Below are 23,430 nucleotides of genomic sequence, written 5' to 3' on the forward strand. Positions count from 1 at the left end.
GCCGCTCTCAGGGAGGTATGATTCTGAGGTTGGCTCCGTGGGACTGGCTACCTTGTCTCATCAATGATACTGGCCACAATACTAAAAAATAATAAACCAACCTGCTTGTGCAGAAGCAGTTGTGACGGCACCATGGCCCTAAAGAACACCCTTCAGAAGAGCAGGCCACTCGCGTGAAATGAGCTTTCTGAAACCGGTCATCAAACCTGCCCAATACAGGGCAAGCCAGAAGCCCCGCTCCTCTATAAAGCTACTGGAGATGAAGGGAAACGCTGCTTAGGAAGGTGGCTGTGCCATTCTCGCAAGCAGTCTATCATTGCAAAGCATGTTTAAGCTCCTTTTCACAGGCAACTTCTTTGTGTGAGAGCTCAACTTTCATCGTCCTTCTCTCCAGGGATCACTCAATTACACATGGGCTTTGCTTCTCCACTTACTGGATTTGAGGAAGCATGTTGCTGTTATTTGCAGGCAAATCAAACGGAGGCAAAAAAGGACTGTAAACAGTGGGGAGAAAAAAATCCCTAAACAAGCCAAAGATAAACCCTGACAAGTCTATGAACAGGAGGAGACATGTTTGCCTTCAGAGCAGGTTGGGGACCCTGGCATCCGGTCCCACGTCCCTATTTTCAGAGTGCAAGTCCCCCAAAAGCTTTTCATTTGCAAGAACCGAAAAAAAAAATCTCCAAATAGCTTCACAGAGACAAGAGACCAGATGGCGAACCGCTGCCTTTTACTTAAAACAAACGCAGCTTTCTGCTCCGGATAAAGCAGATGTTTAAACTACGAGGAGACTTTATTAAGGGGTGAGACCAGGAAAAGGAAGTAATTGCAAGCAGAGAAAAAAAAAGCAAACAAAATATCCATGCTTTGGAGAGATGGCAGACACCCACCCTTTCTGCTTCATGTGCTAGAAGAGCAGGGAAGCAGGTTTTCCCCCATTACCTCGGTCGGGCTGGTTGCAAAGGCTACAAATGACTGGAACAAGCTTCGAGCTCACATGACAACCAGAGAAAACATCTGAAAAAGTCTATGTTTGTCAGGCGCTCGAGATGAAATTGCCTCAAAAGCTGGCACTGGGAACACGCATCACCGTCAGCTACAAGCGAGTAAAATCAGGAGAGACACCCCCGAATTCTGGGATTACATGCAATGATTTTTAAAGTCAAAAGCAAATAAGCAAAACCCACAAGAAATAAACCTTACGGATTTGAGTTGTGCCCTGCTGTTCCTCGAGTCTGCAGAGAGTGTGCTTTAAAGCTCCTCTCCCCACTTAGAAATGCTAGCAACCTTTCCTAATTTTAACTGAAAAACTGAAGAACTGAAAAATCCCAGGATCACCAGGGCCAAGGCTCTAGAAAAACCGCCACCGAGACTATCAGCACAATCACTAGAGTTGACAGCCCCAAGGTTTAACTTCTGAGACCAAAACACAGAGATGTTCTTCACAAGGATGTGCATATTTTCGGAGGGGGACTGAGAAAACGAAGAGGACAGAGCATCGTGCCGGAAACCCGATTCTCCTAACAAATTCAGGCTGCCAGACTTTGCATTGAAGCAGATGAGCGCTTGCGTGCTCTGTGCTACCAGTTCCATCGTGCATGACCTCCCATGAGAAGACGCTAGCTCGGGAATTGTAACACCTTGAAACCACCGCAATGTCCGGGTAGCTAAAACCTGCTCGGATTCGCGGCATCGCAAATTAAAGGCTATTAACGGTGTATCCCAGCCACATACCCAGAAACGCTGTGACAGCTTGAGTCGTTTGGCAGGAGAAATCATATTTGAAACAGCACGTCAAGCCTTGATCGAACTGGCAATTAGGCAAGGAGCAACGTGCCCTGGGGCTGCAGAGGTGACAAGCCGGTTTGAAGACAAACGGTCAGACCTTCAGGCGGAGCGAAGGGGTGCAACTTCCCTGCCTTCAGCAGAGCTGGACCTCTCCAGGCCAGCTGAGAATCCGGCCTCCTCCCTCCAGCCTGGGACAAGAACAGCTATATAAATGGTAATGAACTGCATTCAGCTGGGAAGAAGCCATCATGCGGGAAAGCAAAAATTGACGCTTTACAGTGATTTCTAATACAATACAGGGTCTTGCGACACAGGGAGAGGCTGCCAGTAGCAATCCTCACCTGTGGTGCTGTTGACCTAGCATCGCGGTTGTTGTCAGGCTTCTTCTGGGCAAAAAGGGAGCGATGGGGAGAGGAGCAGATAGCTGCAGTCACCCTCTGACCTCTGCATCACAAGCCGGTTAGGATCTTCAATCCTGTTTTTAAAGTTTGGCCCATTTAGATGCTTTTCTGAACTAAAGTAAATGCAATTAAGTGAATTGATGCATCTTGCATTTACAGTGGGCACAGGATAAAGGAAGATTAGCAATTCTATTACAACCACTGCAAGTTAACGACTACCTACTAAAATTTCATCAGTCTCATCTATGATGACCTCCTATTGAGTAGGTAGTGTCCAATATGGAGAAATCAAGGCCATCTAAGGTCAGCAGTCCTACGTCTCAAAGTTTAGCTACAAACATTATTGTAGACAAATGCGCGCACTGGAGACATCAGCGCCGATCAGTATGTATAACCAAAGGACGGGCTGCTGCCAGACAGCAATTGTTTAGACACACTTTGATGTCAACAAACGCTTTTTGATCTGGTCCACGTCTCCCAGTTTCAGACCAAAGGTCCAGAATTCAATTTAAAATACTATCAATACAGCTCTAGTATGGACAGAAAGGAGAAGGGTGATAAGCTTACCACAGGATGCAATGAAATAAGAAAATAGCATGATCGTCTGAGGATGCAAACTATGATTTAGCTAGAATTACAGTAAGCAACCAAGTGCTCAGGAGGCACTGCAGTTGAAGAAGGAAGGCCTCATGACGCCAAGAAGAAAAGCCAGCCTGTGCTCCAAGGAAAGGGTTGTGCAGCCTTTATTTCATGTCAGTGAAACTAGCTACAGGATGAGAAGTCTACCTGATGTCAGCAAGAGTGGCAGGAACAGGCTTTGAAAGAGAAGTTCAGCACTGAACAAGTGCAAGGGACTAGTAGGACGTTTACTCAGGCCGCTGTCAGACAGCATGTTAACCCAACTGCCTTTGGCTATCTCCTGATTTTGTAATAAAAATCACCATAATAAAGCTAGAGCTGGTAGCATAGCGCAGGACAGGTTCAACACTTCTTGTTACAAGCCTTTGATTTTAGCTGTCTGTAAATTCAAAAGCTTTATGTTTTTGCACGGCCTTTTTCCATGCAGGGTGACATCTCGGAGCTGGTGTTCATGTGCGAGAAGTTTCAGCTAAAATGATTCAGTGTTTTTGAAAACAGATCTGGGGTGCGCAAAAAGGGAACGCTCGAATTTATCACGCTGGCTCAGCCTTCATCCTCTTCCCGCTGGAAAGCCTTGCTCAAAACCTTGGAGAGAGGACACTCCACCAGTGCTCCCAGCCCCACCGCTTGCTGTGGCTCGAAGGACAGAAGACACCACCACGCTACCGCTGTCATGCCAGCCCCATGCCAGACACACACTGCGACATTTTTCACTCGGCACTGAGTTTGAGGTCCTTACCTACTTTTGGGTGACAACAAATTAAAGCCAGGTTTAATCTAAAGCCTGCAAGTGATGGAGATTAACAGCTGCACTCAGGGCTCACTTCCTTGCGGAGGAAGGTCCACAAGATGGCTCTGAAGATGGGCATAAATGCTGGGATGGCTCCCAGACCTGCTGCGTGTTCAGGGCAGCCGTGCCCAAGGGTACTCACATCGTGGGGATCGCGCTTCTGTTTTTCTGGAGTTTCTCCATCCACAGACCTCCATGCTCCAACCAGCTAGCGGGACTAATTGGACTGAGCTGGCAGGGCTCTAAAGTGTCACTGTGCCGGCTCCTTTGGCTCTCAGCCCTGCTTCTCTTTATTTTATTAGCTGTTTTTATTACGCTGGTTCTGAGAGCTCTTGGTACTGCAGAAGATCGCCGGGGTGGAGGAAGGTGATTTGAAGCTACCTTCTCACTCCCACTGTTTAGCTGTGAGATAAATATCACCCTCCCCCTGCGATGGTGCCAGCCCCATGGGCAGCCTTCCCGCATCGCCGTGGGTGTCCACTGCAGACACACAACCCACGCATCTGCCAGGCCACGCTCAGCTCAGTTTATGAATTACGATTCATATTTAGCTCTGCTGGCCACCGCCTTCTCCTGCCTCCAGCTCCTGGCATGTGACATCTTCCACCATGGCTTCTCTGATTACGCGCATCAGCTCCCCTGGCCTGTTTATTGCAAGTCCGATGCACCCAACCATCACAAAATCTGGCACAATGACGCGTCCCCTGCTAAATGCCAACCTCTCCATGCAGGCCTGAAGCTCAATCTCCTCCCTTGCATCTAGCGACTCGCATGAAATATGCGGCCTCATATCAGCATGTAATTAAAGGCTGGACAATCCCAGTTCCTTTCGGATTTCAAATGCAGCTGGAGGGAAACGCAAAAGTTTGCTCCCCTATGCGCCGTTAAGGCGTTTATTTTTACACAGACAAATAGGTCACCACCAGGCACAGTTACAGCATCTATAGCTGCATGAGATTTCCAAAGATACACTCCAAAATTACAAATGTATAAATCGCCCAGTGGTTTGCTTGGTGGGGTTGTTCCTCTTCCGCAACACTTGCCGTCTGCATTTAATAGTTACGAGCTATGCAAAAGGACAGGTTATGAAACAGTCACAAAATACCTGTACGGCCAGTGGGAAAGCACAGAGTACTCCCCATCTAGGCAGCTAGAGTTTGGTCTAAGCATGCAATGAGAGTGCAGGGCCAAAGCCAAGAAAAGGTGCTTTACATTGCTCTAGCAGGGCTAAAGTGCCATAAAGTGAGCCTAAACCAGCACTGATCACAAAAAGGGAGCTTGGCCTCTGAGGGAAACTCTTGACGTGTGAGGATCTATTTTCTCTATGACCTGGAACAAAACCCTGAAATTTCTGACAGGTTGTGACTTCCAAACTACGCTGGACTTGGAGGTGATCAAACCTCACAGCTTCGTAAAACTGAAATTTTTCCCCTGGGTAACGTTAAAGCGCTACATGTTAAACACAGCATTAAAATAATACTATAACAACATTTTGACATTACTGATGATGGCAGGAACATCCAAATGGCTTGTTTTGATACTTCCCTGCCAAAAAAAGGACACGTTCTTGCAAAATATTTTGATTTTACATCAATGAAACTTTTCCCAACAATAAAAAAGTCCCTTTGACAAGTTCTTTGATGTGTCTTGTGCAAACGTACCGTTTTCTACAACTAAGCCCCTGAACAACATTTAAAAAAAACCCTTCAACCTTAAAAGAGGATGAGGCTGGAAGCAGCGGTGCCCCCATCATCCCCATTTGCCGCCTGGAAAACTCCTCTCCGGACTAGGAGAGTCTTGCATTTCATCAGGCTCTTGACCTTAAAGGCAGCCGCTGTACTTGGGACCAGCAGCGGTCAGCTTGGGAACCGCTGTTTCACAAATCCAGATAGCATTGCGGTGGCAGAGTTAAGACTAACTCTCTTCTTTGCAGCACAGCGTAGGAAAACGGCTGGATAGGAATCTGCCCCTTCCCTGCGGTGAATCCCTCCCAGCTGCGGTCCCAGCTCTTGCCACATCTCTTATATTTGGGTTAGGCTTTTTTCCAGACCCTTATACTTAGTATTGGCCATCTGATGCTATGCAACAGAGCCAACCTTCACCACTCTGCCAACACCCTATTTCACACAGGTCTCGCAGAGAGGATCGTGCAGGATAGAAAATAGGTAAAATAACAGAAATGCCTCAGTTCTGAACACTGTATTTGGAGCGACGTGGGGAATCAAACAAATCGATTTTGTCTGCAGAGCACCGTGATGCCGGAATAAAGTGCAGGAGTAGTGGGAAAAGTCAGAAAAGCCAACCAAACACTTGGATCTATCAGAACAGATGCATTGCTCACGACAGCTCCATCCAAGGAGGAAAAGAACCCAGTCTGTACAGCTACCAAGAACAAGCCTGTCCTCCGCGAGAATAAACGTATACTTCGTTAGATCACCTTGGCAACTGATCCAGCCTGCAAGTGCTATTCTTTTTTTCAACTATATCTAATCAATGCACACACACACATGCACGCTGGCCAAACTCGCACCTAAAAACGAGATGCAAATTCTTACAAGGGAGGGCGATTAACCCATCAGACCCATTTGCCAAGGACCACGGGATTCCTGATCACAAGTAATTTTTCAGACGCGTTGCAGAGAGCGGGTGAACCACGCTCAGCTCCACCAGGAATTAATTCGAGGCAGCCCTGTGATCCGAGACCTAAAGGTAGCAAGAACAGATGGCCACTACAGCCTCTTCTGGGCTCATCACCCTTCCGCAATACAGATTTTATTTAACTTGACTACAGGAGTCAGTTGTTTCAATGGAGAAAGCCTGAGCAGCAGTAGTGAATGACTGAGCCAAACCCCTAAAATATTCTTGAACTCTCCTATGGAGGTGCAATTGGCTCTTTCCGGAGGAGAAATGCTCTCCCAAGAAAGAGCCACTGGCTTCTAGCAGGGCTGTTCATCTGCTGAAATTTAGAAACGTGGCTAACTCTGACCTTAAAGCGCTGTTCATAAAAATCTCACTAGATTTCAATAGAAAGCAAAACCTGATATACAAAGATCCAGAAAGACAAAATTATTTTTTTCTTTTTGAAATTGCTTCTAAGATTTTTTTTTTTTAATAACAGCTGGTTAGATGTTTCAGGCATTCAGCACAACAATCTTTATGTTGTTAATAAACACATTTGTCTAATGAATCTCTCTTGATAATCTTGCCTGTAATTCAGGAAACCCAAGCACAGCTGAGATAAAAATATGCACACATTAAAAGCTTGAATTGAGAGGAAAAAAAAAATCAATTCAAAGTTAAATTACCCATCTTAAATTTCAACATAAAGGCTACTAGAAATACTGAATCCTTGAACTTCAATTAATTTTTAGCTCTTAACCCAGAAGGGAAAAAGCTTCTTCAGCGTATCAGAAGGAAAGCTGCAAAGAGCTCAGACTAGCTTGTGGACAGACCTCACTATTGCTTCCAATTCCCACGTTCGTGGCTCTGGTTAGGCTGTTTAACTCATGCTTATCTTTACCTTCTTCAGCTTTCTTTTTCCCAAATGCCCACGGACATGTGTGGTGTATGTCTTCCAGCTTCACTTCTCAGGGATTAGCTGGCAGAAGTGCTTGTCACGGTTAAATAATTCTACTTAATTTGCACTGTATGAAGATATTAGGGTAAAAGGGAAAAATAATTAAAATTTAGTTACATTTCCCCCCCCCTTTATAATGAGAAAGGGTTGCATTCCTTGGAGACTCAGCTGGGAATAGAACATCACTCCATGTTATTGTTAAATGTGCAATCAAAAAAAAAAAATCAATGATCAATCTCCGGCAGTAGAAGAGCGACATACGGCCAGCACAAAATAGGTAAAACATACACTCCAGACTCAACAACAGCTGAAGTTTGTCAGGATAGCGAGGGGACAAGATATATAACATCAACACCTCATATGGAAACATCTAAAGGACTTTCTTGCAGTTTTTTGTTTGTTTTTTAAAAATATAAATAGTTATTTTTACTGAAAGGCTTTGAGTCATACATCAGCTATGAGGAACATCACATTTGGTGATTCGTCATTGAATAATTGTCATGAAAAGGCCAGGGAGTTGGGGCAAGAAACAGTTATAAGCTCTGCATGGAGGTCTCTCAGCATCGTTGGTAGGCACTGGAGTACGTGGCAGTAGACGACGTGCAGAAACATCCAGTGCACCTGCTCCTTCCAAAGCTCCTCACCTCCACAGCAAAGAAGGGGCACCAGCACCGAGCAACCACCTCCTCTAAGCTTCTCCCACAAAGAACTCGGTCACGCCGCAAAGCAACCTTAGCGGAAGCACGTTAGCGCCATCATGTTGGACAGGACTCTGCAGTCCACATACAGAGAAGCCAAGAGGCACGTCTAACGTCAGGTCAACTGGTCGTGGATAAAATCAGAGTGCGGGCACCACTTTAGGTACAGAGGGGACAGTAAGGTCTCTGTAATGCAGCAGCCTTCATCAGCTTTTATAGCTCTGGATCTACCCACGAAAGCCAAGACATTTATCACTGATAAAAATCAGCTAGCTGCAGAAAGAAACTTTCCACACCATTTTTCCCCAATCTGGAAATATCCAAAAGGGAGAAATGTGCTCAGGCGCCATGGTTCGGCGAGGCGATGGAGCATACACTTACCATCTTCCACGTGCGAATCAGTTTGCATGGAAATCAGCCCCAACACTCCCATGTGCCCTGTCTATATACTAGCCCCAAAGACGTTTCGGTCAACAGCCGTCAAGAAATGCCTGAAGGTGAAGTTTATCCGAAGTATCACAAAAGGCAAAACAAAACACAAAAGTGTTCCAAGGGAGGTTTTAAAAAAAAACACCACTGAGACAGCACAGCAACAATTTGAATTAAGATATTTGTAGTACAGTCAATTTGTACTTGCATATTAAAAAGAGGGCAACCTCTTTCCACCAGAATTCGCCAACACACTTTGACATGAAAAACCTAGTGTAACAATCTCCTTGGTACGACTTAATGGGCATTTCCCAAAGTGCTTCTTGTATACTCTACTGTTCAACTCCTCGAATCATCATCTTTTACCTTGCTTAAACATTAAAAAGGGAAGGGTGGGGGGGGGGGAAAAGGCCACACCAACAAACAGAAAATGCATTTGGAGTCAAATCATCCCCTACCTTAGGAGAAAACTGCTGGAACAAGTTTGTGCCCTTTTCAATGGACAGATGTTCTCATCAACGAGAAAATTTGAACTTGATGACAAACAGAGACGTTTAAATGTCACTCCCTGCCACTCCAGTGCAAATAAAAATGGAAGAGACATTACGAGAGCAGTATGTAAGCTCTGCAGAGTGGCAGTTTCTTCTAATTAAAAAAAACAAAGCTTAAGGATCCATTCGGTGATGCTCCTCATATCTGAAGGACACATCTGAAAGCAGAAGACGCTTTTCTTCCTTTCAACGCCTATCAAGCTATTTTCCCCTTACCAGTTAATTATGTGCTTTCTCAGTCTATTCAGGAATTTCACACTCCACCTAACAAGTTTTTCCCGTACCTTTGAAAACAGCTCAGGCCTCCCACAGAAGGCAACCTCCCAAGCACGGGGTGAGGTGCAAAGAGGCCAACGCAGAAAGCACGTTTGTGATTTCTTTTTTTTTTTTTTTTTAAAACATATGACAGTACAAAAAAACACAGTAGGACTCAATGGTTGGACAGGATAGCCAAGCACGTTTATAATACAAATTTTTTACCTCTCTACCCATGGGAGAGAATATCTATGGAAGAAAAGCACCAAGCGCAAGACACCGCTTTGCCTGCCGGAGCCCGGCTGCCTTTCTGGAAGAGACACTTTAGTTCAAGTCAAGTCATTAGGCTCAGTACAAGAGGAAGCGGGTGAAATCCAATCGAATGCATTACAGAGGTCACACTCAATGAGCTAATGGGCCCTCCTGGTCTTTAAAAAAAAAAAAAAAATCTATTAATCTAATTTAATTCGCTGTTCTACTCCTCATACCGGAGTCAATTTAAACTCATTTATATGAAAAGGACACATTGCGGCCGCTTGACACAACACACCGTGTTCTCGCTACGCGGTTTTAGGCTTCCCCAAAGCTTCGCTTGGTTCCCGCTGAGCTCCAAGGGAGGCTGCTCCCGCGGAGCAGCGTTCCCATTTCGTGGGGGCAAGACAGTCTGGGACAAAACTTCAGCCGTTCGGCCTCCTTCACACCTAAAGCCGGCTACGGGACCGAGGCGTTCCCGGGTGCTCACAGTTTCTGCCGGCTCCCTGGCAAGTCAGTGAGACTCTCCCCGCAGAGCGGCATCTCCTTCCTCGGGCCGTTCCCGGCGCCCTTCCCAAACATCCGCATGGAAAAGCGCCGCAAAGCTGCCCCAGACCTGATCTCTCCATTATTTTTTTTTTTCCAGCGCTGCCTTTTTTGGTGTTTTTCCCCCTCCTTTTTGAGCCTCGAGCAGCCGGCACGTTGCGCGAACAGGGAGCCGAGCAGCTACGTAACGTGACACAGCCAGCTTGCTTATTCAGTGCAAGTCTCTTGAAGCCGAGTCCCGTCTTTCGGTGGAATTTGCCTCAAGTCCTGTTTCCTTCTCAACACATTTTAATCGAGCAAAAATCCGGTTACAGGGGGAAAAAAAAAAAAAAATCCCGTTACGGCGAACGATCGCTAGGTTGTCTTAACGGACGCGGCCCTCTGAACTAAGCCTTCATCATCCGCTGCGCCCACCCGTCAGGAGCACCCCCCTAAAGAAAGTCGTTCCAACATGAAAACGTAGGGCAGATAGTGGGACTTGAATTCATACAGACAGCCATCATTTGTGCCAGGGCACAAGTTATACTACCCTTTTCTGACGCTTTCGACAGAAATCAGGGGGACGAGAAACACAAATTCACTGTGGACTCAGCCTGGAAGCCCGAGTCTGGACTCCCACCAGTTTCAGAGGATTCGCCCAAACAGAAACTCTCCAAGAACTTTGGGATTTTGGCCCAGGAACTTCTTTGTTGTGTTAACCTTTACCCATACACAGCTGGCGGACTAATCGTCCAAAAGAAACAGACACTGCTTTACTCTTGCTTTTTCACAACCTAAGTCTCTTGATTTAACTTAGTCACTGAGCCAAAACGCGCTTTAAGGAGGTGTGCTTTAAAAGGCTCGTTATCTCTTTTCCCTAGGATCTGCCAATCTTTCCTTGTCACGGTGCTGACAGCAGCTCTGACTAGCATTTCATGGCCCTTCGTTGCCAGGCCCCATTCCCCCTGCAACGTGGAGAACTTAAAATTAACTACAAAAATTATTTTTACATGTTTAACCTAAATTCACTTCTTATAATCAACCCGTCAGTGCAACCCTACTACGAGAGGTCTGCTGCATCTCCGCTCGTAAGGCTGACCTTTGCACGCCTCACATATAACTTACTTTACATCAGCACACTTGCACCTTATGTGTCTGAAAAGTTGACTGACGGCCACATCTGAAGGATTGGGAGATGCTAACGGCATCAGCACAGCTATCTGCAAGTCAAGGGAAGGCTCTGAAAATCTCTAAAGCGACCAAGAAACCTGAATTACTGTTGTCAGCTGAGGAGGAAAAAAAAAACCAAACAAACCACCTCTCTTGCCACGTAAGCCCTGTACCCTGGGGCTTCTATGTTTCACAGCAAGAGAAGCTGGGCACTAGTGGTCTCTGCTGCTTACCAAATCTGAAGAACCCAGAAAAAAGTCAAAACTGAAGCTTTAGAGTAAATGACTCACAGTTAAGTTAAAATTAACTTAAAGTTAAGATTCCAAACAAGTGTTCAGTAGTTTTGTGGTTTACTCTTAAAAGAGGTTTTTTACTCCTCTTTAACTCGAATATCAAGGACCTGCATCAGCTTTCTTGGCCTTATTAGCCAAAGAAATGAAAGCAAGTCCAGTACGGCAGCGCTGCAGAGCGCTGGCGGCATCGAAGAAGTTAATTAGCAGTGTTGAACCAGATTTCAGGAGATGAGTCTTAATAAGCAGTGCTAAAAATACTATAGTATTCATTTCCAGAACAAACACAATCAGTGGCAGACAAATGGGGAGAGTCATCAAGGCCCACGAACCGCCAGGGTAGAGGTATTTTCAGTGGCGAGCAGGAATAAAAGCTGCTCATTTAAGAAAAAATACTGTGGTGAAAAACCAAATCAGCAGATCAGGAAAGCACCCAGATCCATGATGTCCCAAGCCAGGCTAGTGCCCCCAAAGGGTGACTCACAGCCCCTAAACAAGCTGAAGGGCTCACAGTCGCTTTCTGGAGGGGCTTGGCGCTCTCCGTAAGACGAGTCTACCACACTAAGTGTTTCAAGTAGGTGGCATGAACGCGTTTGGTCATGCACGTCACGTGGTCATACCAGCCTCTCCTCCAGGCTCACGTGCAGTCCCAGCTTCTTCGAGAAGAACCTCAGCAAGTTATAATCCTGTTTTAGGGCAAGGGGAGAGGAGCTGCCAAAATGCCATGGCTCAAAGCTGGAATATCCAGGAGGCTCTCACTGCACTAAACCCTCAACCCTGTGCAGACCCCCATCACTACAGACCAGCCAGAGAAACATCCTGGCCAGCAGCTTCCCAACTGATGCATTCTTTACTCAGAACCACGTGTAAAAGGCCAACGCTCAGAAGACCTCACACGTGCACGACACTATCCCTTGCTGCCACAGGAGAGGATCTGGGACATTTGTTGCATCTCCTCTCTCCTTCCCTGTCCCTGGCGAACAGCTCAGCCTCCGAAGGGCTGGCATGCTTGCACCCAAGCTATCTGGGTTCGGTGCAAAGCGCTTGCATGAGAATGATAACCTGCGGTGGAAGTCAGTGGGACAACCTGGTGGTCTTGAACTTAATGAAACTACAATTAATCAAGTCTCCAGACGGATTCCTGAAGTCGAGTAGCTTGCTGCAGAAGAAGAAAGGCTGCCAGCCTTCACATGCAGTTAACGTCTCTTTTCCCTATGCAATTATCCTGATACTTGCAGCAGTACATCCTATGCTTGCTTCCAGTAACAGCCGCCTTAGCTTTTCAGACGTGTTCTTGGCAGCGTGCTTTCCCCCTCCTGCTGTTTGACAGGATTATGAAGTGCAAAAATCACTGGCCTCCTTTTGTTTTGGAGCTTGGAAGCAAAGTTTAGCTTAATGATTTGTCTCTTGCTGCCCTCTGCTTACCTTAACCATGCCGGCTACCCACCAGCCCAGCTCCAAAACACTCCCACTGCTAAGTATGCAGGAGCAAGATGGGGATGCTTCCCAGCGTGTGGATACCGCCTGCCATTTTAGGGCATGCATGCTTTTATGACAAATTCCCATTTGGTTTGCAAGGGTGACGACCGATCTCCAAAGCAGCAGAGCCAAACACTGGTTTATCTCCCCAACGGGCTGGTGTGCTGTACCATTTTTTCAGGGTGGCTTAAGTAAGTGGGTCGTGGTACAGGGCAGCGATTCAAGGAACAGTAAGACCCTTCTACCTCCATTTGGCAAGACTATCTCCCATTTCACAGTCCTACCAGCAGAAGCACATTTTTATTCAGGAGGAAGGAGTGAGCACACATTTATTCATTCTGGAGAGGCACTGAAGATACTCCCGCTGTGCTAACCAAACAGCATTAATATTTATGCAGAGCTGCACAAAGGGAGTGTTTTGACGCTTAGGAGTCTTGCACTTTTTGAGGTTTCTTGTGAGAAGGTAGAGGAAAGAGTGCAAACTTCAGCTTTCCTAACAAAAGGCAGAAAATCAGTACTTTTAGGAAAGCATCCTGTGGCACAATACTCTGTTAGCATTTTTAATCAAACACCGTTTTCTAAAGAGGGCAACGTTTTAAAAGGACAAAAATGAAGAGACGTGTCAGGCTTCAAAACGGGGAAGAAATGTGATATGTGCACTTCTGGGTCCTCCTAAGCTACTGGCCAGCCACCAAATGTAGGTTGAGACGCCAGCCTGGCTGTGAAGATGAAGAGTCTCTGTGCTGCTTTCTTCACCTGCAAACTTAAGACAGTCACCAGGCACTGAAATATTTATAGAAGACCTGGGATGCGCATATATGGGCAAATAGCGGAGGACAAAAGCCGTGGCTCTAGGTCGCGGTATGCCACAGGAGAGCAGCTACTGAAAGCAAGGGCTAGTCCCCCTTGCCAACCTCCAGCCACAATGTCCAACCAGGTGCTGTCACCATAGGCAGTGACAAGGAACAGAAGCGGGAGAGCTAGGTAGGACAGGAGGAAAGATAGGAGCAAAGCAGCTGGAAAACAAAAACGCAGCAGAAGCTGCAATTAAACACTCAGCAGATACCTAAAAACAGCCCCTTGTCCTCCAGGGGAAGCTACTCATCCAAAAAGGCTCAGCCGGCCTCTTGAAACACAGCCTGAATCCGACTTCAGAGACGTCAAATGCGTCTTATCGAGGTGATAGCAATTCAGATCCGGTGCACAAGCGGGATTTAAGAAAGAACCAGCCCGTTTGATGCCTTTCCCCGGCAAGGACGGAGCGCGCTGAAGGTGCGTGACGTAGCAAGCCCGTCTCGGCTACCTATGAGCACGTGACAGCTTAGAAACGTTGGAGACTCTCGGCCCACTATCCACATTACTCAGCTGTCAACAGAAAGGCCTCAGATTTATGATGTGAAAATTACATTTTAACGAGGTGTCATATGTGTTTAAAGTTCTTATTCATCACCACGACGCCACATCTTTTACCCACGACACAAACGCACTTAATTAGCATATTATAAGGACAGAAGGTTCACCTTAGCTGCATTGTAAAACTGCTTTAGGAGAAAGCAAGGAAGAAAGGAAAAAAAAACCCTTACTGAATTGAATGGTTGCAATCACATGTCAGGAGAGTGTCCTGCAATATGTAATGTGAGCGCGGAGGATAAAGGTTTGGTGTGCACCCTCTAAGGTTTTTAAAAGACCATAGATATAGATGGTAGCTTCATATCGCTCTTCATGACGTGACTGGCAGTTAACACGCAATATATGAAAGCCACTTAAGTGCACAGAGGCTGTATGGGAAGTGCTATAACAGATCCTTGTCTTTCTTATGTATAAGGGCATGTTTGCTTAACTTCATACGTCTATTAAATACTCAATATAGTAGTACTTGGGTCTCCCCAACATTACTCAAGTGGGAAGATCAAGACGGGTCCTCAAAAGTAGCAGGTCCACGTTTCCTAGCACTTGCTAAAAATCTCATGCTTCCAACTCTTGGGGGACACCGCAACAGCACCCACCCTTATGGGGACAAAATCCAGGGCAGCAGTAGATTCGGAGAAGCAAAAATGGGGAAATGCTCCTTTGTATGCAGCCTAGTAACAGGAAAAGCTGTTGGAGGGGTTTCATTTTTTGGAGAGGAGGATTTGTTGACATTTTCTTGCATTTGTTTACCCAGACTGTATCACAAGTGGGTGATGATTAAAATGAGTAACTCTGGTGACTATTAAGATGGATTAGGTCACGGAAAAATTTTCAGTCTGTTGATATAACCTTTGGGTGTTCTCTCCGCACGTGCCTAGTGGCACACAGGGGGAAAAAAAAAAAAAAAAAGAAAGGCAAGAACCTGAACATTTCTCCGGGTTAAACTTTTTGAAGCATGTTATGGAGAGTACAGCTAGACCTGCCGTCTGCTATCTTCTCGCTGTCACTTCAAATGAGCAAACACAAAACCAGCTATACAGGAAAAAAAAAAACCCAAAAAACAACTAAGATGAATTTGTGGCAAAGTGTCCTCCAAAGCATGGTGTCGTTTAGAGACCAGACAACTCGAGAAAAACATGATGAAAAGGGAAAAAACCAAAAGGAAAAAAAAAAAAAAATCGAGCGGGGGAGCTCTTTGAAATTCGGCATTTACCACTTCTTGAGAGAAATCAGCAATTGTTTTAAGCCAACCAAGAGCCCCGAACTGTCTCCAGATTGGCTGAAGCCAACTAAGGTTTCCGTGCCTTCTCCTTTCTCTATTACCTTCAACGGCGACAGCTAAAGCGGCTCCACCACCTCGTCCCGCCAGTCCCTGACTCCGGGGAGCGCAAGCACATTTCTTCAACAACAGCTCAGAAAAGCTCCGCGACAGCAAAGATCTCAAATAGGTACCAAAGCTACGCGCACAAACACCCCTGTAACTAAAATCCGCAGAACACATTTCATCACTGTGACGGGTGAGGGGGTACAACTCCCACCGGCCCCCTAAGCGGAAAGCTTCCCGCCTTCTCCCATTTTCCCTGGACGGATTGGGAAAAGGCTGAAAACAGGGCTTGAGACTAAGTGAACGGGAGACCCAAGCACCTGGTGCTTATTTTTATATATCCTCGCAACGGATGATACGAAGGGATTTCGAATTTATTTCAAACACGCTACCGGCTGTTCAGGTTGTTAAATACGTCACTTTTCTCGTAACAATCAATTTTTGCTTTTAAGAGCTCCGTTTTCAAAACTTCACCCGCAACTGGTTTTTTTAACAACTAATTTGTTACTACCCATCAATTTTACAGTCGGTCTTTTCGTTTTCTAATTAAGCAGATATTGTTTACATATTTTGCCGCTCCACCTGTAATCCTGCGGAAACTGGCTGTAAAAAACCTGCTGTCCGCGAGCACCGCTGGCCCCCAAAGGCAAAATCCTGGCAAACACCTAACGGCAGAGGCCAGAACGCACGACCCCGTTGCCTTAAGAAGAAATCTGGGGTCTTCACTTCGAACGGTCAGAAATGCCACGTTCCCTGACATAAACTTACGCTCTCTTTTCCAACACCCAAAGCCAAAAGACTATACTTCAACTTTCAGTTTTAGGCACCGGTGGATTTTAAATCTCATCCCAACCTCTGTGAAACTAAAGGTGCTTCAAATTGCAGTCAAACAGCATAATATAGGGACAAATCAAAGCGTCACACCTAACGGACTTCCAGCCCCCTGCCAGATTTTAATCTGCTCTCGCATCTCACCAGCTTAGATTCGATTGAGGAAAAAGGGTGCTTTTTTTTTTTTTTTAAATCAAAAGTACACAATTTTGGGGTTTTTGCCTTTTTGTTTTTAAGATGCAATTACTGATAACGCTCCCCCTGTGAAAAAGGGGCAGCAGAGAGTCTGCTGTAAGAGCTGAAAATGATTCATCGAAAAGGAGAGAAGCCCTCAGAAACAGAAGGGATGCAATCGATTTTCACTGCTTGGGGATAACCGATAACTCATAAATTGCTCTGCTTCATTCCACCACTCGGAAAGTACGTGCTCATCATTAAGCTGCGAGAACGAAAAGTATTACTTCATTTTTTGCTCGTCAAAGATCTTGCTGAGGGCAACGTGACTGAAGGCGGCCCTGGCTCTTCTCCTAACACGTGCAACATTTCGTTCATTTGCCTCTTGAAGGTTTCTTTCTCGTCTTCCTTACATTTTGGTATAAAAATTGGACATTCGCTGCCCTTTTACTCCTTCCGTCCCAACCCTCCCCAGATTTCTCCTTTGCAGTCTAAAGACCTGAATCCATTCATCCGCTTCTCTTTCTTAAGTTTAACGAAAAAGAGGTCATCTGCAGAATAACCGTTTCACCCATCAAATAGCTTACTATCCAAATCATATTAATTCTGCCTTTCTCATTACTTTTTCAGCATTCCTGAAATACACAGTCCAGCGCATGAAGTACCCGGTAACTGTTACGCTTTAAGTTTGGGTACAGGAGTATTCATTTGAAAATGTTAAAGAAAACACAGATTGGAAATTCTTGCACCATCGAGCGAGTCTGACCACACCTAGGCTAAGTCAGGCTACTAACGCGGCAGTAATTGTGAGCGTAACACTTGCAAAAGGATGAAGAAACTGGTCTTCCTTAAGTGACCAACCCAACGAAAATAATTACCAGAGTAATTTCTGATAGAAATCCACGGAAAGCCGGAAAACCTCCAAAGGTCGGACATTGCTCTTTCAGAGAAAGCGTTATAAAATTTAGACTTTACGATCCAAGTGAAATGCCTTTTTTTTTTTTTTTTTAAAGAGCAACTTTAAATAAAAAAAAAATCAGATAAACAATTTGGAAGATTTTGTTACCGATTCCCCCACTGACTTCTACATGTACCCTTGCGTGCGCACACCCACATATCGAATTAGGGGCAACTTCTGTAAAAGGCCAAAACTCCACCGATCTAATGGAATCAAGTGGTTTAAAGCAGCCGGCAATTTGCCCCACGCTGTTGGCAGCAACAGCGTCTTCTGCACTTTGCTGCACAGAAATCCCCGCCGAAGGACGGGGCAAAACGCAGTTGAGAAGAAAACGGTGCTGCTAACGTAAGAGCGGACATTTGGAGAGTGGTTCAAGTCAGTTAGGCAAAATACATTCCTTTTGCTGTTTCATTTCACACGAGGATACAAAAATATATATATATGTATATTCTGCATGTCTTAAACTCTGCACATCCCTTATAAGCCTTGCAACTGGCGCTTGATTTACAAACATTGGCAGATCAATAACACAGAAGCGTACTTCAATTTTACACCTAATTCAGAAAACAACAACAACAACAACTGAATCAGCTTTTTTTCCCCCTCAGTATTCAAAAACCCTTACCTGCTCTGCTGTCCAGCGGTCCGAAATCCAAGGAATACTTCACCACGTGGTAGTTGTTCCACACGTAGAGGAGGTTGTCCCGGGGATTGTAATCCACAGCAGCGATGTACTGATAGGAGTTGGGAAAGGGCACGTCCACCATGCTATCCTTGCTTTGGTCAGTGTTATATATGTAGTCTATTTTATTCCCCGTGGCTTCGTTGTCGTCATCCTCGTACACCGACTTCACCACGTACAAAATCCCACAGATCATGAAGGCGTTGGAGGCTGACCTCTTGTCGTAGGCGGTATCCCACGTCCCTTCGATCCTCAGGGTGTAAGGGTTCAGCTGGCTAATGACTATTTTGCCGTTGTTTTGTTCGGTTGCATAGATTACCCACAGCCCGTTCTCGTCCACGGCCAGGTCGATGTCGGACTTGCCACCCCAGCGGTAGGGAGAGGTGTCGTGGTAATTTGCGTTGGCGATGATGGCCTCCCCGCTTTTGATCCTGGTCCGCAAGTCAAACTTGACGATGTTCCTGGTGCGCTCCTTGTTGAAGAACAAGGCCCCGTCGTACACCACGAAGCCCGTGCCGTCCACCCGGTGCGGCAGCTTGTAGGTGGTGGTGGGCCTGCCGGCGATGAAGTCGTCCTTGGAGGAGTACTCCGTCAGCGTGTCCGTGCGGTACGGCGTCCAGGGCATGTAGTAGATCTTGTCGGACGCCTGCAGAGGGTCCTTGCACCAGGCCCCGGACTGGTGGTCCGACTCAAACAAATGTTCGCTCTGGTATACTCCTTTTAGCAGGCCGGGACAAAGAAAAACTGCCGGGGTGGGGGAAAAGAAAAAGAGTTTAAAACAAAAAAAAAAAATAAAAATAGCGTTAATGACAGCTCTGGGGGGGGTTGGCACAAGCTCCTAACTTATTCTAGGTCTGCAGCAGAGAGCAGTCGAGATCCGAAGCAGCCCACGAGCGGTGCCGCGCGCTTGCCTTCACGCTGGCCGCGCGGCTAGAACAAGACTCGCTCCGCCAAATTGATTTTTTTTGTTGTTTTTGTTTTTTTTTTTTGTGCTGCTTTTTCTATCGACTCCGCTTCCTTTCCTTATCGCTTGCCCAACCTGGTTTTACAGGGTGTACTTACTCGGCCCCCTGCAAAGCGACCAGACCACGCAGCCCCGAGGGCTTTCCGGGTCCGGGCTTCCCCGGGGGCGCTCTAGAGCGGATGCAGAGCTACGAGGTGGAGGGGCACCCTCGCCGGGGCACTGCTCCACAGGTCTATCTTGAGCCGCCCCCCGGAAGAACGGCCCTAGAAATGGAAGTCAGAGAACAAGAGTCCCATCCTTACAGCCCAAGCGGCGTTAACTATTTTAAAGGGTACCGAGAGCGAAGCAGCGGTGAACCCCCTCAGCATCTCAGCAGGGTACGAGAAGCCAACGGGGGCGGGGGGAAGGAGGGAGGAAACCCCACTACAGACCAGCGGTTTCACTAGAAATAAGAGAAGCGGCTACAGGACACACACAACATGCAGTCCACACGATTAAAAACGAATGATGTATGAACGCTGAAAGGAAAAGAAAAGGAAGGAAGGAGAGAAGGAAGGAAAAGAACCAAGTTTGCTTGCAGAGGAACCCAAGGTCTAGATTTTAATCAGTTAAAAAAAATGTCCTGTTAAATATAGTAGTAAATCAAACTTAAAAAAAAAAAAAAAAGGAAAAAAAAACAAAAAACACATGTACCTTCTACTGTTACATGAGAGGAGCACAGAGGAGCGGTTTGACTAACTGGGGTGGCTTTGCTGCTCAGACTTCGGAGCGGGGGGCCGGCAGCCCGCCCAGGCTTCGGCGGCCGCGGCACCCTACCCTAACGCCTTGCCGGCTAAACCGAGCCGCCGGGGCTCCGGGAGCTGGACGAGGGGGTATCCCGCCACGCGCCCGCCCTGCTTCCAGTGCAACCAATTATTGCTGAAAATCCAGAAATTGAGATAATGCAGGAAAATGAGATTTAGCAGCTGGTGCAGAAGCACGTTGCGCTACTGGAGTCTAAGCAACCACCCGCAGCAGCTAATAAAGCGGCGCTGTTTCTAAGAGGCTTTTACAGCATACATATACGTATGCATACGTATATATCTGTATAGACGTGCGCGCGTATTGATATACGCATACACATAATACACATATGTACGCACGCTTTTCCAAATTCTTTGGGGCTGGAGAGAAGGGAACGGTCTAAACCTCTGAAGAGCAATTTAACGGAAGAAAGTGGCACTGGCAACGCTTTGCAGCGAATATGAGTTATCTAGTGAAGTTGAGCAGCAGAGATACTGAATAAATTTTAACAAAAAAAAAAAGTAGTGAGAATTAATGACAAAGTGTTTCAACTAAAACGTTAAGCTGTTAAATAACTTAGCCTATACATAAGTTATATATATATATATATATATAATTTGAAAGGTATTTAATTACCTTTTTGTTCCACTTCTATTGTAGAGAGAGAAGTAAAGAGAGAAAGGAGAAAAGAGAATAGATTAATGGTACTGTATTGGCCAGGTACTTTTCTTCACCTCTTTCACATGAAAAGGAAGTTTCATTAACTTACTTTAGCTACTCACACAGTATGTGAACATTTTACATGTGTATATAAAGCCCTTCCTCTCCTGTGCACTGGAAAACATGCAGACAAGCCGAACAAAACGCAGACGTAGCTTCGCTTTACAGAAACCTTTAAGAGGAAGACGACCCAGTGCTTGGGACATACAAAGCCCCCTGAAATTTCTGCGGTATCTCGTCACCAGCCGCCTTTGGGTCAGGTTCGCGGAGCAAAACGAAACCCGCGTCCTCTGAAACGCGACTGATGCGGATTCGTGCGCGGAAGCAGCTCTTCCGGGGAGAAACTTTAGAAAATAGACATCTTTAGCCCCAGGCCGGCGGAAAGCTAGGGCGATGCCTACTTCACGCGGGCAAACGCTCTCCTGGGACGCTAACAGAGAAGTTTGGGGAGTTAAATCAAGGGCACAAAGAGACGCTTGCGCAATCCTGCCCCGCGTCTCGGAGAGCCACCTGCTTTAGGTGGCATTTGGGGTGGTGGGGGGGAGGAAATCGCTTTAAATATCAAAAAGTGCTCATAGGGCTGTAAACAGGAGTCCATAAACCTTGTAGCGTTAACGAGTGAAAAGCAGCTACGGCGCTATCGTCGTGGTGCCGAGGAGGCTGGGTCCCACGAGGCCCCGGCGGCTGGCTGGGCCTGCAGGGCCTCCTCCCCTGAAGGTGCAGGAGGAGACGGGCCCCGGAAAACACCGCCGAGGGAGAAGGACGACCTCGCCAGCGAAGCCCGGAGCCGGCCACGTTCACACCAGTCCCCAAGACGAGCGCTTCCTGCGGCGAGACCTACCGCTGCTAGGACGGGCGCCGCGTCCCTTAGAGCAAACCGCGGGTGTTTCGCCCCGCGAGCTCCCCCAGCGCTGCGAGAGGCCAGAAGTAAGCGGGGAGCAGCTCCGCAAGTCGGGGCAAGACACAGGAGGGCTTTCCCCGCCTCCTGACTTTCTCCTCTTGCTCCGGCTGGAAGGCGACCGGAGGCTGCCGAGCCGCCAGGCGGATGCCCGGAGAAACGGCGCAACCGCGTTAACGGAGCGCCGCTGGGTTGAGCCTCTGCAGGCGTGCTCTTAATTGCCAGCACAATTAACACCTGACCAGCGCTAACCGCTCGTTTTCTTCACCGGCGCGAGGACGCGGCGGCAGGGGTAGTTGCGTCCTACGCTTGGCCAGCGCTTTTGCTCAGGTCAGGGGCCTGCGACTCGATTAACGTTTCCCCATTCGTATTTCCAAGCAAATTCAAGCCTCCAGAACGACTGTTTCTCCCTTCTTGCGTGGGCCCGTCGGGGCGTATCCTCCTCCTCCTCCCCAGAAGGCCGAGGACAAAATCTTGACTGGCCGGCACAGCAGCAACGCTCGCCTTTTTCAGCCAGCGAATTGCTAACCCTCTACTTAATAAAAAAGGGAGGAATCCTCTCACTCGTTCCGCTTCTAAATTACTTTTTTCATATAATACTCGGGCATCCGCGAACGAAGGCGCTCTGCGAGTACCTTGCGTTACACTGGCTTCGTGCCGCACGTTTCCAAATCTATCGCCTTCTAATTAATTTCAGAGTGAAGTACAGAGATTGGAAATGTCAATAATCCATAAATACCTTCACAAACCACAACCTAAATTAGATCCTTAAATATGGTATCTATAGGATTTGCAGGAATCAAAGCTGTCTTTTTTTTCCCGTAAGTGGATTTCTTTTTTTTTTCAGATTTCCGTTCATCTGATAAATTTGTAAAACCTTTCAAACCATTAATTTGGGCCTCCTTACAAAGCCAGTACTTTCAGCGTGCTTTTTAATACATAACAACTAAATTTAATAGATATTCACTAAAATAACGCTAAGGATTATTAACGTTAGAGCCGTCAGGACCCAGGCAACCACTAATATGCGTTAACTCTTGTCCACTGGAGGTTCCTGCAAGATAAAAAAAAGTTAAGGTTTCCTTAAAAATTGCCTTGTGTGTTACAGATCAAGCTTCAGACTCCTCTGGGAAGGAACCATCTTTTCGTCAGACATTCGTATAACGAACGACAGGCGCCAGAGGCCCTCACCGTCGCATGGGCTATCCCCAAGAAATAACAAATGTCCTTCCATGGCACTATCCCCTTGAGGCTAATTTTCCAGGAGCTGAAACACGATGACTTCGTTTCCTCCCTTCAGATAGCAAAACACACACAAAAATATGCCTTTAAATATTCCGGGAGTGAAAAAAACCCCCTCCAGTTTTGCAGAAGGGCAAAGAAATCTCTACTGGGGTTAAAAAAAATAAAAGCAGTGCTACGCGTCCGGCCCTGCAAGAGCTGATGCCCTTCTGCCGAGCAGAGATCAGCGAGACGGTTCTCAGCGTTTCTGCAACGTTCAGATTTCCTGAAATTCTCTGACTCGTTTCTGTTCTTCCTTTTTCTCTCTCCTCTGGTTATCGTTTTAGCTGACGGTCACAGCGACTGGCTTCCCTGAAGAAGCAGATGCTGAACACGATTGAGCCAAACTTCTAAATATGTAATCCGAGGGGTAAATATTTTTTGCTCGAGTGAAGATAATTCATTTGAGCTGTAATAAATCCTGAATTATACTTCACTGAAGAAAAATAATAACGATTTAAAAAAAAAAAACACGGCACATTATACGCATAGTTAGGGCTACGCTACTACCCTGGCCAGCTCACAGCCACCGGTTTTGCAAGTCGGGAGGGCTGCACTTGT

The 23,430-nt window shown here is 46.6% G+C and overlaps 1 protein-coding gene across 24 annotated transcripts in view; it reads right to left on the reverse strand.

The window, feature by feature from the left end:
• ADGRL3 (adhesion G protein-coupled receptor L3) overlaps positions 1-23,430 on the reverse strand; it is a 439,175-nt gene that overhangs the window by 147,774 nt on the left and 267,971 nt on the right. For 15 of the 24 annotated variants that reach the window (XM_068941083.1, XM_068941084.1, XM_068941059.1 and 12 more), the window contains 2 exons: positions 20,607-20,621; positions 18,167-18,967 (listed from right to left, as the gene is read on the reverse strand). In XM_068941083.1, the coding sequence (XP_068797184.1) occupies positions 18,167-18,967; positions 20,607-20,621 (816 nt within the window). The remainder of the gene's footprint in view (positions 1-18,166; positions 18,968-20,606; positions 20,622-23,430) is intronic. The other 9 variants (XM_068941073.1, XM_068941074.1, XM_068941060.1 and 6 more) reach the window with 1 other exon arrangement.

Source organism: Struthio camelus, chromosome 4 (assembly GCF_040807025.1).
Source record: "Struthio camelus isolate bStrCam1 chromosome 4, bStrCam1.hap1, whole genome shotgun sequence".
In the NCBI taxonomy this organism is placed as follows: domain Eukaryota; kingdom Metazoa; phylum Chordata; class Aves; order Struthioniformes; family Struthionidae; genus Struthio; species Struthio camelus.